Genomic DNA, 19,524 nt, shown 5'->3' on the forward strand with positions numbered 1-19,524 from the left:
TTGTCTTTCACTAGAAAAGCCAAACTATGAGATCACACAAAGATGGAATTTCAGCCTAGATATTTAATGCAGCAGACCTAGAATCCAGCCATTGCTTTATAATGTTTCTTAGCATCAAATGAGCTAACAGCCTCGTTTGGTTTCCAGTTATTATAGTTAATTCTTACAGATGGCATCACAAAAGACTGGTGAAGGATCTCACTTTTGTTCATCTTGCTGATCATAAGTGGGTCAGAGTTACATATTTGATTCATTGCTCTTTGAAAAAAAAAAAAGAAAAGAAGAAAGATGCAGTTGTAGGATTCTACACATAAAAATTATGCTGAAAGTCTGCTGTTATAGAAGTGTTAAATAGTGGGGGAAAATAAGGAAATCCCCACATAGTTTGTACAGAGCTACAAAGCTATTTCTGCTTTTGCATATGCATCAAATATGCTTTAATTTTCCTGGAGAGATTCATGTTTTTTCTAGTATGTTCGTGTCTCATATAGCACACAGGCTTCATAGTGAGCCAGGAATGAATCAAAGTTCTGCAGTGAATGTGGCAGATCTTTTCAGTATTCCTGATCACTGGAAATGCAGAATACCGTAAAGGAAACAAGACAAGGAATTTCAAGGAAGGACTGTGTCGTCAAAGCAGAGTTTCTTTCTCTAATGTGGTTTCTTCTAAAAGTCTTGTTGAGCCATTTAAGTCAGCCTTTTCATGAGCAGGCGCTAACTGTAAGCTGTTTGCTGAGAGATTGGCGGCTTGATTCTCAGCATTCCTCTAGTTCAGTTTGATAGCCTGAATTTTAATCCAAATTCTGCTGTTTTTTAAGTTGACAATGAAATTCTTGTTCAGTTGCATTGGATTGATGTGCTCAGAACGGAGAAGTAAATGTATTTCAACGTTATCATCGTTCAGAATTAGAAAGTTAGTACTTTAAGCACTAGAAGAGCCATAGAAATGCTATTATCTTTAAGACACAGTCAATCCAGTCCTTTAAACATACAAGCATAAGTCAAAATTAGCAACCTCTGGTCTGTTTTCTTTCCATAATGAGGGAGGAGGATAAAACATAACGGTGAACAGCTGTCTGAGCCTCAGAGTATTTTCCATTGTGCACACGGAATAACACTAGTTCTTTCAGAAGATAATAGCACAGCATCATACAGTATTCAGGCATGAAGTGGAATGGAACAAATTTTCTCCAGACATCCTTAACTCTGTCACTTCCTACTTGTTTTGATGTTACTCAACTATTGATGAGTTTATGTACTCAGGACTGAGAACTTGAAGCCATAAGGACGGTTTATCGTGCTCTGAGATCTCGTGTTCTACAACAAATGCATAGGGAATGGCTCAAAATAACCACACCTTACACACTGACCCCTTGCTCATTCTTGATACGTTAGCCAATGACTTTCCTCACAGGAGAAGAGTCTTTGTTGCAGAGGTATTACCTACTAGTAAATACGTACCCTAAGTGACATGGACCAGGGAAGTCATAATACAGTCGCACTGTTTGTATTGACAGCTTTTTTGGAAAACGTATCTGTGGAGACATGGGCTACAGCAATGTTCAGAAATTAGTAAAGTAGATAGCTGTGATGCCTCCAATCTCCTGATATCTGAAGATCCTGTCCCCCAAGTAATGTAGTCATTGGAGTCATCAGTAGTAAAAATGTACGCCCAAAGGGAAAAAGCCAAGTTTTCTTTAATATTAATGGGGTGCCTTGAGGTAACTCCATATTCGTGGTCATCCTTTCATTCCTCTGCCATAGCATCATGTGCCTTGGAATTTTCTTTGAGTAGAAATAAGGTGTGTGTGACCTCTGCTGTCTTACTTGCTCTTCTGTACAAGGTGCTCCTAGGGTGCCTTTAGGAATCATAGTAAACAAAGTCTGTAAATGCAAGCACATAAAGTATTTGTCCATAAATATGAAATTGTGTAGCTGGACATTGTGTACAGATCTCATTGCTATGAATTAAATTAATATCTGAATGATTTTTTTATTGGAGGGGAAGATTATTAGATGATCTGTACAGTCATACAGTAGCTCAACTTTTTATTTTATTTAAAACCTTAAGTATGTATTCTTGTATTTGATTTGTTGTTTTTTAGAAGATATAATTGGAGAAGGTTTTTGCTCGTTTGGTTTGCCCTCACTTAGTTTCCCCTTTGCTCCTTTTGCTGTATACATTTTGGTGTTCCTTTGTCTCTACCTTTATTAATGCTGATGGTTTCTGTGTTGGAATGAGTGTTTCAAATGTTCTTTTGTTAAATAATACAATTTTATCTTATCCTTTCCCTCTAGGATACTTCAGATTTTTACTTTTACTCCTTTTCAAGATATATTCTTGTATTCTTTCTCCTTTATTTGAACTTTTTGCTGTCTGTATCCCTTTCTTCTTATGTATGAGATTGAACACAGGTAGATTCTCAAAACCTAGAGAAAAGGGAGAATTTTAGATGGTGACAAATAAAGCAGTTACACCCTCTTAAAGGTGAAAATGAATGGAAAAGCTCTCAAGAAGCAGTGCTTGCTAATCTCTGTTAATGGTGGAAGGGATCTTTACAGATAAGAAAAAGACCAATAGTTTTTTTTCTTCACTGTTTGGAAAAAGTAGTTTCAATGACTTCTGATATTTCTTGTTCTTTCAGCTTGTCTGAAAGATATTACCACTTTTTGACCCGTAGAGGTTTTTCTCTTCTTTCCCTGCAGATTACTAGTAGAGAAAATCTTTGCTCAGTATCTTGTTCCACACAATTTGGAAACAGAAGAGCGAATGAAGTGCTTGTACTATTTGTATGCTAGCTTGGATCCAAATGCTGTCAAGTGAGTATAGTTCGTATTCAGCAAATACTTACTCTTTTTCAGTCTTTTCTAACATCTCTGTTGTCTGCTTATATTATCAGGGTATAAATAACATAAGTAATTGATGTTTAGCACTATTTGCAATTATTATTTCAAAACATTCCTTTTAGATATCTAAATATTTATATACAAATTGTACAAGGCCTTTACACAAGATACCTTGATATTTGAGAATAGTGGTTTCAGGGTTTTATCCATCTGTTTTCATCCAATGAGAACAATATGCACTTACAAGACATACTGTGTTTGTCCTGCACATATGAAACTGATACAAGCAACTGAATAAAAAAGAAAAATGATGTTATCCAAGAAGAGATTAGTTCTACCTTGTTTGGAACTGTTATTTTTAATATGTAGTAGGTTTGAGATGTTGCACTTGTTAAATAAATAAATAATCTTGTTTACTAATATGTCCAGCATGTTCTTGCAATATACAAATTGGTAAGCTTTCTTTTCTGGTTTTGCATTTTTGCAGAGCGCTGAATGAGATGTGGAAGTGCCAGAACATGCTAAGGAGTCACGTACGCGAATTACTAGACTTGCATAAGCAGCCCACAGTACGGTTTTTAAAATATTAATACTTTATCCAATAAATTTGTTTGACTAATTTACAGGTTTTTAATACCATATTAATTGTTAAGTTGACTGTTGATTTCCATGTATAGACAAAGTTCTGTTCTCATTAAGTAAAGTTGCTTTCGTTAATGTTTGCAGGTAATGCAAGTGATGTTTGGCCTCCTTAAGTTTATAATGATTTTAATAATGAACCAGTCAATAACTTTGGAAGAAGTCAAGAAAATTTTCCAAGTTTTTTGCTCATTTTTGACAGACCTTTTTTGATTCTCACTTTATAAACTACTTCAAAATTTTCCAAGTGGAATGTTTTAACATAAGTTTTGGAGTATTTATATTGGAATGTTACATGTAAGCATATCATCAAACTAGCAGAAACTGTTAATGGGAATTCATGGTTGGTCTGGGGATTTAGTGTGGAGAGTTGGCCTATTGAGGGGCAATTGTTTTTGTTTGTTTTTTGCTTATTTTTTTAGGTCTTTTCCAACAGTACAGACAATTGATTTGTCAAGGTTTAGTGAATTTTTGCATTTCTTTGGTATTGCAAGAAGATTTTTCCCCTTTTTGCTATGTAACATCTTTTAAGACAGTGTTTATTCTTAAAAACCTAAAACCCAGATTATAGAGTGGAACAAACTGCTGCAGAAGAACTGACAGATAAGCTTAAAGCTTTATTTTATAATAATAAAACTTTTAGGCTTTATTTTAAAAAGGAGATAGTGCTGACTTTGTTTGTTTGTATTTGCTGTCCTCCCCAGTCAGAAGCAAACAGTGCTGCCATGTTTGGAAAGCTGATGACCATAGCAAGTAAGTGTTAATAAGTTCTGTAAACTGCTATTACAACGTTCTTGGAAATCTTATTTCTGTGAATGCTGGCATACTGAAGTGGCAAATTTATTTCATGTTAAATTGTGTTTAATCATACAGAAAATCTACCAGATCCTGGAAAAGCACAAGATTTTGTGAAGAAATTCAATCAGGTTCTAGGTGATGATGAAAAACTTCGATCCCAGCTTGAACTGTTAATTAGCCCTACGTGTTCTTGTAAACAGGCAGATGTCTGTGTGGTAAGGAAATGGAAAAGCAAACTTTATATTTGTGCATTAAAACAGTTATTCGAAGTTAATGCTCTGTTTTGGTACCTTAATGTGATTTTATATATTTCCTATTTTCATGAAATTTATATATATAAAGAAGAAATTCTTCTCTCAGAGGGTGGTGAGATACTGGCACAGGTTGCCCAGAGAAGCTGTGGATGCCCCATCTCTGGAGGTGTTTGAGGCCAGTTTAGATGGGGCTTTGAGCAACCTAGTCTGGTGGGAGGTGTCCCTGCCCATGGCAGAGTGGTTGGAAATTAGGTGGTCTTTAAGGTCCCTTCTACCCAAACCATTCTGTGATTCTATGAAATACCTTTTTGATTAACAGCAGAGATTACTGATAATACAACTTCTGGTTATCATCTTGCTTCTAAGAAAATGTTTGTTTTATTCCCTTGTGGGGTTATGGGAATCAAACATAAACTTGAAATAAAAAATGAAATTAGTCTTCAAAGAGTCTCTTTTATGGTAAAGTTCTTAAACTATCTCCTGACCCTGTTTAAACTTACATAAGAACCATCAAGACACATATTATGTATAAAATATCATATATATAATATATATATATAAGTTCCAACAAGACAAATGCTATATCATTATATAATAATGTCTGCTTATTGTTCATTTATTTTTCTTCTTGCATTATTTTGAGATCAATCTTTATTTTTCTCTCATATATTTAACTGTCCTATGAAAATACACACATTAATATCAAATAAAACCTCTCCAGAGATTTACAATGCCAACAATCACATTTTTTTTTGACACCCCCCCCCCCCCCCCCCCCCCCCCCATTTTGGTCCTAAAATAAAGCAAGCAATTTAGTTGTCAGAAATCACAAAACATAGGTTTCTCAGTGTTTGTCTAATGGCTCTGTAATTGTCCAGGGAAGAAATCAGAATGGCTTTCAGAATTACATTCCTAACCACTAATGTACGGAATACATCTCCTCCTAAACTAGTGAGTTTTGCACTTTGGGAACACAGTGATACAATTTCAGAAGGAAGGATTCTTTCCTCTTTCTGAAGATACTATAGCGTGATGGTTAGGACTATTTCATAGTTTGTGTAGGGTCTACAACTTCTAACCCTTCAGGAGAAGGAAGGTTGAGAAATCCTTTCTTTGAGACATATAAGACTTCTGTTCAAAACAAAAATATCGTATCCACCACCCTCTGCTGGGTTTGCAGCTGAATTTAATGTTCTTTACACTTAAGGCATTCAGAGAGGGAAAAGAAGATTTTGATTCCAAGACATTCATGGGCAAGAACATGGGGTCTGAACATCTACTGTAGCCAAAATAGCACGTAGTGCTTCTGCACATCTGCAGTAGTGTAGCTTTTACTGCAATTGTTGTTGCTTATGGAATATGAAACATGCAGGAGGGTTATATACAGATTTATGGATTACTCTTGTCTACATAGAGCATTTAAATATTTAAATTTTGTGTTGCACTCTAGCTCTCCGTTGGTTCTTTTTTGAATCTGCCTCTCATTAGACACCTACACACGTCTTAGTTTTAATACTGTTGTATGTCTGTTTTTATGGGGATAACAACAGTCCCCTTTAAAATACATTTCATTGATTATATACACATTTTCTGTAGTTCAAAGAACTGGTTTTATTTGGCTTATTCAACATGATTAAGAAATAATTAAAATGAGTATAATTCGTGTTTGCAACGTAATGTTTCTTGTAGAGAGAGATAGCCCGGAAACTTGCAAATCCTAAGCAGCCAACAAATCCTTTTCTGGAAATGGTCAAATTTCTTTTGGAAAGAATTGCCCCTGTACATATTGACTCAGAAGCCATTAGGTAAGTTTGGAAGATCTTATTAAATCATGAATGATTACAAAGATGATTTAAATGACAAAAAAAAAGTGACTTTCTTGGGATTTAAATAAGTCTGTCATAACAGTAAATACACATTTTTTAAAAAAAGCATTTTTATAGATGTAGGTTTCTAGCAATCTAGAGAATGTGAGGGTTTTTGTTTTAGCTACTGCTTTGCAATGCTAAGTCTACAAATGATTTTAAAATTATAGCAGTTGTTCCTGGTGAAACTGCTATTTGTGGGGTTTAAGGTGAAAATGATGATCATAATTTTCACATAGCTAACTGCAACACAGTCTTCCGTATAACAGATGAATTAATTAGTTTTTGTGGGATTGAATAAGAGAATGTTTGGATTTCTTTTGAGAATTGTCTGGCAACCTAATTATATTCTGAAATGCATGCAACTATGTGTTGATCTGAATGCTGCCAACATGTCTTTTTCTTCCTAAAGAATTAAATTTTGCAGTAAGTTAAGTTTGAAGGTAAAGAATACGGAAATAGCTTGGTTTAAAAACAAAAACCACCATCCCTTTATTTAATATCAAAAGCAAGTAATCTTGCTGATGTGTCCAGCCTTAACATTGCACGTTGTCAAGTTCATTTGTTTTTTTCCTTTGTATCTCTTATTTTAGTGCACTAGTAAAACTGATGAATAAATCAATAGAGGGGACAGCTGATGATGAAGAGGAGGGTGTAAGTCCTGACACTGCTATTCGTGCAGGACTTGAACTTCTCAAGGTAATCTACGTTAAAGTAGCTATAGTTTGTAAAGGAAGGGACTAAAGTGGTGTGACTAATGAATGAATGTTAGCATGTTTTTAATGGCTATTGTTCAGGTAACTTTTTTATATTTAATGAAAGTAAGGTTTTGATTACTAATACTTGCTTAGGAAAAGAATAATGAAAGAAACGGTTTTTTGGAAGAAGTATGTTTTGAAAAGGGCACCAAGAATTGAAGTATGCACATTAAAGCAGAAATCGATTTCTGCTTAGGGAAGTCAAAGACAAGGCTGCAGAGGTTATGTGGAAGGAAGAGAAAAGGGCAGATTAGGGCAGGCTGAAAGGAAAATGAGCAATAAATTCAAGATCCAAAGTTTGTAGAGAAATTTATTTTATTTTTTAAACCAGTGGTGATGAGTGAGAAATGCTTGGGTGGGGAAGTATAGGATTTGAAATATCTGGAAAACATCTCTGATGGGTTTGGCAGTTCACTAATGAGGCTTTATTTTCAATATGTTACAAAGAGAGCAGTATAATATCAAGGAGGGTGTGGAGAGGAAGTTCACATAATTGAGGTGAGACTTTTCTGAAATGTGAATGAACAACTTGGAGGTTATGGAGGTTCATCACACCAAGTGTGGTAATGGCAACGGTGTGGTAGAAAAAGTTACGCAGAAGTACACACGAAAGAAATGTCTGTTTGCTAACGTAGCTCAGAAAAGAAAGCTGACAAGTTTGAAGATTTTGTTGGTGTGACTTGGATGCCTTTGAGAATGTTATTTCACACATTGATACTCACAAAAGAAGTAGGCAACTCTGATCAAAGAAACCAAGATGAGATAAACCCACAAAATACATAAATATATTCATTTTTTCGTTGTTCTCTCTACCATATGCTATCTGAACTTTCCTATACTTAATATAGTTTTGCTTCAGGATAACAGTTTGTTCTCTTATCCTGCCTTGAATCTCTGCACGCTTAATTTCTTATTTGATGTTACTTCTGTTTAAAAGAATGTTCTATGTTTCATTAGTTTTAAATTAAAAGACAGTAATCTGTGATTTATTTGTGTGTATATATTAAACTAAGAAGTTTAATCAAGAGATTTCTTTTCTGCTCCAGGACTATAGATTTTGGAGAAGTTAAGATTTTAGTTCAGCTAAATTATGTAGAAAAAATATGTTCTTAAGTAGATTGGAATATAACTGAATACTCCTGGATAAATGTTTGTTTTTCCATGCTCAAATGATTCTTTTTTTTTTTTTTTTTTGGGGGGGGGGGGAGGTCCTGAAGAACAAAGCATAAATGAATGTATTTGAAAATACCTATATCAGTTTTTCAAAATGCAGTTACTGAATTTAATAATCTAGTAAGAGCAGGTAATAGCTATTTATGTTGATGGTAAGGCTCATAAACAGCTATAATTTTGTTTTTCTGATGATTCATTTGCCATGGGTGAATATACCTTTTGTTTTAATGTGTATCTCTGCAGGTTCTGTCCTTTACACATCCTACCTCGTTTCACTCTGCGGAGACCTATGAGTCTCTGCTGCAGTGCCTCAGGATGGAAGATGATAAGGTAGCTGAGGCAGCCATACAGATTTTCAGAAACACGGGTCACAAAATAGAAACAGACCTGCCACAGATAAGATCGTGAGTGTTATTTCCTACATACTACCTTTCATACCTAGACTTTTGGCTCTTGGTATTTCGTTCAATATATTGCCCCTAATGTTACTTTATAGCCATAAATATGAGCAGCAGCTTTGCCATCATTTTGTATTCCTTCGACGCATTTCTGTCTCTTAAATCTTTAGATTGTGTTCTCTCAATGTTTGTGTATTTATTGAAGATGTTACATGCTTCTTGAAAGTCCTCTTGTAATAGATGCATTAAAGCCAGGGTGTAGTATGTTTTCCAGGTTACAAAACAAGCAAAAACAAAAACATGGTGAAAATGTAATTTCTTGGCATGATTTCTACTCATATCTTTCCTTCACACAATATTTTCTATCTGTAAGGAATGAAAATATAATCTCTGATGCTTAACAGCTCTGTTTGTTATGAAACAAAATGGGAAATAAGTTCCAAAAGCAAGTATGAATTTCTAACGAAGATTAATTGGCTGTCTGTAAGTCATCACACAGTACGTGCTTTAACAGCTGATTATCTACTAGGTATTCGCAGACTTCAGAATTTTGTGGGTGACATCAAAAACCTTAAAATTCGCCTTTTAGTAACTAATTATTTATAATATTTGTACTAGTTATAATAGTTACTAAGTAATTAGTTGCTACCTAATTATAAAGTAGAGTTTTCAAGTTCTCATGTATTGAAATAACATCTCGGGTACTACCATGCAACAGTGCATACCAACAGAAATGCAGTAACCTCAGTGATTCTTATAGCTTTGAGTGGTTGTGGAACTGGTGGTATTTATAGCCAGGGATTTGGCTTTTTAGACCATGGGACTCTTTGAGAAACCTGGTCTAGATTGGAAACCTGATTTAGATTGGACACTAGGAAGAATTTCTTCATGGAGACGGTAATCAAGCACTGGGACAGTTTCCCCAGGGAAGTAGTGAGGTCCCCATCTCTGGAGGTATTTAAGAGGTGTGTGGACATGGCACTGAGGGGCATGGCTTAGTGAGGGGACTTGATAGGTCAAGTGGATGGTTGGACTTGATGATCTTGAAGGTCTTTTCCAACCTTGATGATTCCGTGATTCTATGAATCAAATTCTGGGCAAAAGAAATATGTTACAAGTTCACATACAAGACACCTTTACGAACATTTGTAGGTGAAGAGAAGGAAAAGCCAAGCAACCCATTTGTCAGTATAGTTCCCAGAAGCTACTAAAGTTTAACTAGGACTGTGCATTTCTGGGGTACATCATCTTCTGTCAAAGGAGCTGATATCACTGACATTTCTTCTGGCTTCATATCTCAGCCAGATACTGCTGAAGTATAGTCAGGGATGAGTTTCAAATAACTTACAAGTGTAACTGCCGTTAAACACATTGAGTTCTACCTTTCGCAGATTTACCTCATCTGGGATATGATGAGGTATGGTTTGTGAATGATGCATCAACCCTTGGCAAAGGCCCTTTAATCTAGATATAGTTAGACTTTTAAAACTGTAGGTTAAGCATTGATGCTTATTTTAACTGTAAGTTTCACTAAATTCTGTGATGTTTTGTTCCTTATTTAATCCAACCTGTAGAATTTTAGCAGGTTTGAGAAGAGACTTCCTTATACTTCAGGATGCTGTTAACATTTTTCAAGGGGTCTTTGATGATTTGTTAGTTTTCAGGCTCTGTGCTTTTTTGAAGAAAAAAGTTCAAGACTTCTTTCAACCCTGAAAGCTTTTCTTCCATCTGTTTTGCTACTTCTGATTATGTAGAATGTGTTAGTGAAGCTTGAGTGCTAAATAATCCATGTACTGAATGCTGTGTTGTTACTGAGCTTTTCCATAAAGTAGGATTTTTTTTAATGTTTGTCGGATGTTCTGTAAACAATTGTTTTCTCATCTCAGTGGCTGAGTTACATGGTAAACCTCATGAGTTAGTGTCTCAGGCAGCGTTATCTCAGGCAACGGGCCTGCCTTCCAGCACATTAAGGAGTGGTCCCTCCAGTGGCTTTTGCTCTCCTCTTTCCTTCAGTGACCTCTGATCAGCAGACGGATTTTAGGGGACTCAAATGTAGAAACACAAAACAAAGCAGTTATTCGCCTGAGTATACATTGCAATTGAAGACCAAAGTTAAAGCACTAAACCCACTATAGTTTAACAGCTATTCCTAGCTAATCTTATTTCGATCATTGTTTTTTTTTTTTTTTCATGCTTGATTTTCCCTGTGGGCTTTTTTTCTGCTTAACAGTGTACAGTCAGATGTTCAACAAATAATACTAAATAAATTCCATTTTTACTTTTCAATTTGTGATTACGATCTTTTCTAACAGACTTCAAAGGGGCACATGATTTGTAAGACTGTATTCTATGAGGATATATCTGTATAGGTGTAAAGTGTTATGTTTTGTAGATTGCAAATTCTATTTTGAAGTACTTTATTTAATGTTCACAGAACATTAATTCCGATTTTGCATCAGAAAGCAAAAAGAGGCACTCCTCATCAGGCAAAACAAGCTGTTCACTGTATACATGCCATATTTTCAAATAAAGAAGTGCAACTTGCACAGATCTTTGAGGTATGTCTTTTTTGTTCTTAAGATTTGTTTCTGTTCTTAATTGAGACTATTCTTTAATTCATACATCTAATTAACAGATAACAATTTATAAGGTCAGCAAGCCTTACAGGTACATGGTAGTTGAGATAAGTCATTAATTTCACAATAACAAATTACTAATGTTTCTATTTCTTGCAGTCCTGATTTTGTAGTATTCTGATACATAAGATACTCCTTTTTGTCTATATGGGAGAAGTAGGGGGAAAATAAACTAAATATGCCAGAATGATCCACACTAACTCCCATGAGAGCACCTGTAGCAGATACTAAATGAGTAATAACACCGTCTACTTCCAAACTGCATTGAGTTACCATGCTCTAAGGTCTGTGCTCATACAGCACATTCTCACTAAGAAAGTTAATGCAGAGTGACTATACTCTGACACTGACTAGGCTCAGACAATAACTTACTGCTCACTACTTAGACAAATTGTAAAGCAAAACACATTATACAGAACAGAGAAGTTATTACTTTTCGCTGTAAGCTCTTAAATAATATTAATCTGCACTTGTAAAATATAGATTCTCCACCTTGGCTGTCTTTGAACATAATTCAGAAGTGTGAAAATCTTTGAATTACAGAGTTTGATCTCTCTGCTTAGACTTACATGAGAGTGCAAATTCATGTTCCCTTCGCTACTATCAGGATACAATGCAAAGGTACTGAGTGACACAGCAGCATGGAATTATCCTTGTAACTGTTGTCTGGAAGGGAAATACTGACCACCAATAGTAGTATCGCTGGTTGCTTCCAAGGTGTTTTTTTTTTTTTTTTTAATGTCCTATTATTTTGTGGCATTTGTAGTTAAAAATTCAGCTTTTCACAAGTCATGAATAGAATAGAGCTGAGGGTTTTTCCCAGGTCTCCCAAGACTTAATGTTTTCACTGTTAAAACAGGGAATATCATAACATTGTTTTGCCTGTATCTCGTGAGATTTTTGGTTATTCTGTTAGTTGGGAAATTGCATTCTTTCTCCATTTTGTTTGGCTAGTATTATTAATTCTTAGGGAGAAAACATAAAATCATCAGCAGTCCAGTAGTAAAATAAGTGATTTTGGGGCATGGTAATTTACGTATCTGTAGCTCATTTTGAGTTGTATTTTTTTTTCTTCCTTAGCCTCTTAGTAGAAGTTTGAATGCTGATGTACCAGAACAACTTATAACTCCATTAGTCTCACTGGGTCATATTTCTATGTTGGCCCCAGACCAGTTTGCTTCTCCAATGAAATCTGTTGTTGCAAATTTCATTGTGAAAGATCTCCTAATGAATGACAGGGTAAGATTTATTTATTTATTTTTTAATAAGTCCTTGCTGTTCTGTTTGCTTGTTATTAACTCTCTGGGGAATAGAGCTGTTTTTTTAAATTGGGTCAATAAAGGAACGTTCTATAAACGGCTAGTACAGTGATACTGCATTATAAAAATAAATCTTTTGTGTGAAAGAAAGCTTAGTCCATGACTCTTCTTCATTTCTATCCCTACGTTTTCTGTATGGGTTGAACCAGTTCTTAAACTTACATGAGTATCTGTAGTCAACAGGTGAGAAAAATGGAAAATTGTGGTCTCCAGATGAAGAGGTTTCTCCAGAAGTATTAGCAAAGGTGAATGATCAGCTCTCAATAATAATGTATATATTTGAGATTAAAAACTTACTTTTTTGAAGTTAAGCAATGGAAAGTATAAGAGTAAATCCCTGTGAGTACTTTGGTATTAGTCTTTTTAGAATATGCACTATTAGAGTTTTTTTGGATCGTACACACAGTTACAGAACTGGTGGAAACCATGTGTTTTGGTGTCTTCACTTACTGACATTGCGTATATTGAGAAAATTAAGACATTCAAAAGTGTTAGTTTTTCTTATAATAAAAGTAATTTGACTTTACCAACTAAACAGATTTGAAATAAATTGATTAATTTTCTTCATTCAACTTCATAGGTTATTTACTGTCAAGCTAAGTGTGGCCATTTCTAGAAATACTTATCTAGTTGGTCTTATTTCTAATCATGTGGCAAGTATCATAGACGCACTTGTGAGATGATACTGAACAATAGTTGATACTTCCTTCTTCATTCTGTAAATATTTACTGCTTCATTTTGTTCCTTTAAAAATATATCAACTCTAATAAGTCTTTGGATATTTCAATTTGACAACAGTAGGTTTTACTGCCTATCAAGTTTAGAAAGTAATTGTTTTTTTATTCTTTTTTTTTTTCCATTTTTGATAGGTGCAAGCAATTAAGCTTTTGGTACGCTGGCTGTTGGGTATGAAAAACAACCAATCAAAATCTGCAAATTCCACACTCCGGTTATTATCAGCTATGCTTGTCAGTGAAGGAGACTTGACAGAACAGAAACGAATCAGGTCAGATTTTGTTACTTTCAAGCTTCTATCAATTTTGTTGTAGAATTTCAGTGAATACTAATTCCTTTAGAGCTTTTTTAGAATTTTAAGGTGAAGACCATGTTGGATAATTGGGATGATAGAAAATGGATCTGACTGGAGTTTAAAATTTAAGAGTGGAATGGCACATAGGAAAAGATACTTGATACTCCCTCTTTCTTGCAATTTACTGATAATCTATCTGAGAACATTGTAGATATCTTGCTAGTAAAGGACCTTCCAGAGACAAAAAGACCTTTAGCAGTTTCTTTGAAAACAATTGGGTGATCAGATTTAACGCATTTTAGCAGCTAGGGCAATTTTGGGTGGAGCTTCTTCATTCCAACAGTGAGGTTACTTTACACTTCATCTCCATTGAGAGGGTGAGGGAAAGAAAATCTGTGACAAATGCTTTGCTTTGATTTACATAGTGGTATGCAGACAAGAAACTTGACTCTTCTCATTTCACTGTTTCACTGGAATTAAGTTTCTAGGAGGAAAGCAAAGCACCTTATCTTCACAAATTTGGTTGGGTTAATTTAACTCGATCTGAACCTATAGAACTGTGATCTGATCTGACAGAGAAAAATCTTAATTGCTCATTGAATGATCTTGTAAAAAGAAGAAATCATGATATGCAATTAATTTAAGGATAGTTGTGGTTTTCTTTTTTTTTTCCCTCGTGTTTGTGTAGTAAATCCGATATGTCTCGACTACGATTAGCTGCTGGCAGTGCAATAATGAAGCTTGCACAGGAACCCTGTTACCATGAAATAATTACCCCAGAACAGTTCCAACTCTGTGCGCTTGTCATTAATGTAAGTAACTGCATTTAAATTGAAGTGACTCTTAATTAAATGAGTACAGAGTCCTAACGTCTTAGCTTTTGTTGCTGCTAAATTTAGTATTTTTTTATTCCTCACTGCAGCTTTCAAGAGTTCTTAAAACTTCAAATATTTACTATGATGCATCTGTTGATATTTTTAAAATATTTCTCCTTATAATTCCAGCTTGATGGATTTTGCTTTTTTTTTTTAACAAGATTTTTATGGTTGCACTCTTATGTTTTATGTTGTTATAGGATGAGTGCTACCAAGTGAGGCAGATATTTGCCCAGAAACTGCATAAGGCACTTGTGAAATTACTGCTCCCCTTGGAATATATGGCAATCTTTGCTTTGTGTGCCAAAGACCCTGTGAAAGAGAGAAGAGCACATGCCAGACAGTGCTTGCTCAAAAACATCAGTATACGAAGAGAATATATTAAGCAGAATCCTATGGCTAACGGTTAGTATTTCAGTAAAATTGTTAAGAATACAATAGTTGAATACTAAACTAGAAGGAGTAATCGTTAAATTTAAGCAAATTGTTTTTGTAAAGAAATTCTAAGCTTAATTTTTTTCTTATTTTTATATTAAATACATTCAAATTTTAGTGTACTTAGTTTAACATTAGCATTAACCGTAAAATACTTTTCTATACATTTCTGAGAATTATATGTGTAAAATACAGTGCTGTTGTTATGGTAGCTGTTTTACTTGAAAAATAAAATTTTGTTTTCTGATGTTTTTATGACCTCTTCCTGAAGTGAGGGCAAATAGTTTTGTAGTAGTAAAACTCATTTGTTTATTTTTAATGATTTATTGGAAGTAAAATTCTCAGCAAAAATAATGCAAGTGTAGGTTTTACATTCTTTTTTTGAAAAAGTAATCCTCTGAAATAGCGTGTCTTGTGATGCATGTGTGTATGTATGTTTTTTGTTTCTTACTGTAGAAAAGTTGCTATCATTGTTGCCTGAATATGTGGTACCATATATGATTCACTTACTGGCACATGATCCAGATTTCACAAAACCTCAGGATGTTGATCAGCTTCGTGATGTTAAAGAGTAAGTGTCAAATGACTCTAGAATTGTTGTTGCTGAGAATTTTTCTGTGCTTGGAAAAAAATATTAGGGAAAAAAACAAGGAACTCCTTGTTTTATCAACAGCATTTTGCAAAACTTATCTTGGAAAGGGAGGAAAGCATCGGAAACTGCTTAGCAGTATATTCTGAAAGCCCAAATGGTAACCTCTACGTCACACCTCAGTATACCAGTTTAGTGAATTGTGTGGGCTTCTTTTAAAGTGAAATACTAATTTTAGATTCTTGTATTTGTGCCTAGGAATATCTGTAGAACTTCCCAACAGTAATACTAAGTAATGTCAGCCCAAACGTGTGCGTGTTTGTTGTGTGTGTATTTATTATGTATAAATACACACACACACACACACACACATATATATATACACTTATAAAATACAGAGCTTCCCTAAAACTAAAAAATGTAATGCCAGTGATGCTTGAAGTCCTGCTTCACTGGAAATTCATTATTTTGCTCTGTGCAAACCTACCAGAATTCATACTAAACTTGCTGCTAACTTGCCATGTCCACTGTACATCTGCAGTACAGCATTAGTAAGTAATGTTGAACGTATTCAGCACAGATTATTTTACACCAGCATTCCATACAGATGTTTGTTCTGTGCTTTCTGTGCTGTTTCCAGACCTTCTTGTATGCCTCAGACAATCTCTGAGACCTAAAGTATGATTTTTTTTCTTCCGTAGTGTTTTCTAATGAATTTTTAGAAATTGTTAAATTTACATTTCTAATTGTCGAGGCACACCTCTCCCCCCCAGCCTGTTTGTTTTTGATGTTCTGGTTTTCTCTTGTGTTCCTTTTAGGTGGAACTGTAAGCGATGTTGTTTTGGTACTACAGCAGCATGTATAACAACATACTACAATATTAGAAAAGCAATACATTAGCGATTAGCAATACATGTCATTAGAAAAGCAATACATTCTTGGCACAAATTGACCATCCAGTTCACATCTTAATTCATTTTGCACGTTCACCGGTGAGAGGCCAAGTCTGATTCTTTCTTTAAATGAAAAACTTGATTTGTTCTGATTTCTGAGTTACTTGACTCCTACCTGGTCAGAACCTGAAGCCAGGGAAGATTTCTTACCTAATCATCAAGTCTACATTTTGTCCCGGGACTCCCTGTTCCTGGCAACATCTGAAAGCACTCCAATGTGTACTTTACTGTTCTATCCAGAATGTGAGGAACAAGTTCTGATTTGCAGTTGTTGAGTTAATACTTTCTCTGAGAAGTGCTTTCTAGTGCACAGAACTTTTTTGGATACCCCTTGTATAGCTCTCCTTTGTTGTCAGATTTCCTCCCTCATGCTTGTCACAGGCTGGCTGAACTAGCCAGAGAGGACTGCTCCAAACAAAGAAATACTCTGTACAGGAATTTTGGCAGGAATACTTCTCTGAAGAGTCTCCTGAGATAAATGCAAAACATTTTTCTCATACAATGTAATACAGAATTTCAAGAATTCTGAGTCAGAGTGTTCACTTTAAAGTGTTGACATAGATGCTTGCAAACTTGTAGAAACAGACTGGTAGTGTGTTTTGCTTGTCTCCTCAGTTCATCTTGGGCTTTATATGGCCTAAATACAGTCACATAAAGTAAAAATATACTCAGCGAATTCCTTAGTCATAATCTGTGATACTTATTGAGTCTTTCAAGCTTGTCCTATGGAATTGTTGGTGGGTTTTATTTTTTTGTTGTTTTTTTGAGGCAATGTCTTTTCCTTCTGAATTTGTATTCCAAAAACAATGAAATGCATACAGAGAGTGAACATTATTTGTGTGACTGTTCTTCTGGGTGCATACTTTTCTACATTAAATCCTACTTGTTTTGGAAAGGTCTTGTTCAGGTTTGATTTATTTATCTATTGACTTACTGTGGAAATCAAGCTATTTAAATTAATGTGTGTTAACTGGCATTGTCAGAGTAAAATTTGTCCTCAGTAGCAATCTTTGGACAGAACAGGGTTTTTGAAGAGCTGGTTGGTGTGGCATGGTAACAGTCCTGTGTTTGTCCCATTTAACTTCTTGAGCATAGTGAATAGACGGATGTAAAGGTACCTAATACATTTATTTACTTATCCTTTGTAGCTCTTGAATGCAAGTCAGAAAGTAGTTATCTGATGTTCAATTAAAATGTCTGTTTAAATGTTTTGATAAAGTACAACCCTCTGAGTTTTTGAGAGAAGTATTCTTTCATCTTGTACATTACACTCTTTAATTTCTATCAGTAAAGAAGATTGGGCCTTTTGTGGACAGGGAATTCTAATGTTTGGTCATCTAGCTTTTCTATTTTTTTTTTTAAGCCTCTTTTTTTGAAGGTACTTTCTTTTACAGGGAATTAAGCTAGCTGCTGGCAAAGTTTGTGCTTCTCATACCCCACCCATATGTCTTTCCCAGCTAAGTAGTATTTTACCACATCATGACTGTTGTTGACCCCCTAGCCACTTGCAGGTCTGAAGCTTGATAGCAAACCATAACTTGGACCACATGTGTTTTATATCATAGATGAAAAATTCTTAAAACAAGTATTTAGTCAAAATATAATAGCTTCTCCCTATAAATAAACTAGATTTAAAGAAAGAAAGCTGGAAAAGTTAATTCTATCTATAAGGGTTCTTTCTCCTCCCATACTGAGCATCAGCAAGATCTGACCTGTTCACTTTGGATCCTCTAGTACGTGAGTTCCAGTATTCCCATGCAGTGGGTAACAGTCTAGCAGCAGGATAGTTTGTTTAAACCTGTTCTGAGCGTGGTCACGGCACATTGCTGACGGTATCATAGACATAGCCCGAGGTAGTGATTACAGAGTTTCATGAACAAGTTGGTAGCACTAGAATTCTTGTTTCTATTCATATTTGGAAGAGAAAAATGTTGATTGGTTGGGCAGTATTTACAGATAAAATAGAGAAGCACACTAATGTGGCAGGCTTATACTCAAGAGTACGATTGAAACCCTTAGTATTAAAGGTCTAGACTCTATTTATGTCTTTGGATGTTATGTGTTTATGATATCTTCAAACTGACTGTGGTTGCTTAAGAAAAATCTAGTACAGCTGGCAAAAATAAATAATAAGACATTACTGTAAGTGGGAGCTACAGTATAAAAGCTGGAATGTAATTGCTTGTGGTTTTATGGCTTTTTAGGTGCCTGTGGTTCATGCTTGAAGTTTTAATGACAAAGAATGAGAACAATAGCCATGCCTTCATGAAAAAAATGGCAGAAAACATCAAGCTTACCCGAGATGCTCAGTCTCCTGATGAGCCAAAGGCCAATGAAGTAAGAAATGCAATTCAGATAAGTGTTGGGTGATGGGCTAAGGGTTTCACAAGCAGTTGCTGAACAGGATTTGCAGGAAGTTTGAAAGCACTAGCTCAGACGTTTTTATTGTCTTTTAGAGAGTGTGTTAATTGTGAGCATTGTCTGTATGTCACCAACCTCATTCTTTCAGAACCATGTTGACCTTAGCTAGCACACTGTGCCCAGTGAAGTTAATAAACAAAATTTGTTAAATGTTCCTGTTACTGCCCAAGTGCTTGTTTTAACTCCAAATGTCTAATTTCCCGACATAAGTATCTTCTGTTGTTGGGGAAATGCTGTAGTATATTGCTACTGTTAAAACTATTAGTTTCCAGCAGAGATGAAAAACCATTTGTGATGATTTGATTAAGAGCTTTTATTGTACATCTTAGGCATGTATAGTTTTATTAGTTTTTATTAAATAGAGAAGCCCACACTTTCATATTATACTATGAAGAGCCAACAGTATGGTTAATGGTGTATAATTACAAAATGTGTCCTCAGTGGTGGTAATTTTCACACGCAGATTAAAACTTCTTAAAGAACTACATTCTCTGTACACCTGTAGAAACAGTAATTCCTAAAGCATACTTTTA

At 35.0% G+C, this 19,524-nt stretch overlaps 1 protein-coding gene across 3 annotated transcripts in view; it reads left to right on the top strand.

Moving 5' to 3' along the window:
* PDS5A (PDS5 cohesin associated factor A) overlaps positions 1 to 19,524 on the top strand; it is a 79,018-nt gene that overhangs the window by 47,796 nt on the left and 11,698 nt on the right. For all 3 annotated transcript variants that reach the window (XM_035551562.2, XM_035551582.2, XM_035551572.2), the window contains exons 13-27: positions 2,707 to 2,820; positions 3,335 to 3,416; positions 4,191 to 4,239; positions 4,360 to 4,499; positions 6,228 to 6,343; positions 6,997 to 7,102; positions 8,578 to 8,738; positions 11,167 to 11,290; positions 12,449 to 12,607; positions 12,864 to 12,932; positions 13,558 to 13,694; positions 14,407 to 14,530; positions 14,794 to 14,998; positions 15,485 to 15,599; positions 18,775 to 18,907. In XM_035551562.2, the coding sequence (XP_035407455.1) occupies positions 2,707 to 2,820; positions 3,335 to 3,416; positions 4,191 to 4,239; positions 4,360 to 4,499; positions 6,228 to 6,343; positions 6,997 to 7,102; positions 8,578 to 8,738; positions 11,167 to 11,290; positions 12,449 to 12,607; positions 12,864 to 12,932; positions 13,558 to 13,694; positions 14,407 to 14,530; positions 14,794 to 14,998; positions 15,485 to 15,599; positions 18,775 to 18,907 (1,834 nt within the window). The remainder of the gene's footprint in view (positions 1 to 2,706; positions 2,821 to 3,334; positions 3,417 to 4,190; positions 4,240 to 4,359; positions 4,500 to 6,227; positions 6,344 to 6,996; positions 7,103 to 8,577; positions 8,739 to 11,166; positions 11,291 to 12,448; positions 12,608 to 12,863; positions 12,933 to 13,557; positions 13,695 to 14,406; positions 14,531 to 14,793; positions 14,999 to 15,484; positions 15,600 to 18,774; positions 18,908 to 19,524) is intronic.

Source organism: Cygnus atratus, chromosome 4, assembly GCF_013377495.2.
Source record: "Cygnus atratus isolate AKBS03 ecotype Queensland, Australia chromosome 4, CAtr_DNAZoo_HiC_assembly, whole genome shotgun sequence".
Classification (NCBI taxonomy): domain Eukaryota; kingdom Metazoa; phylum Chordata; class Aves; order Anseriformes; family Anatidae; genus Cygnus; species Cygnus atratus.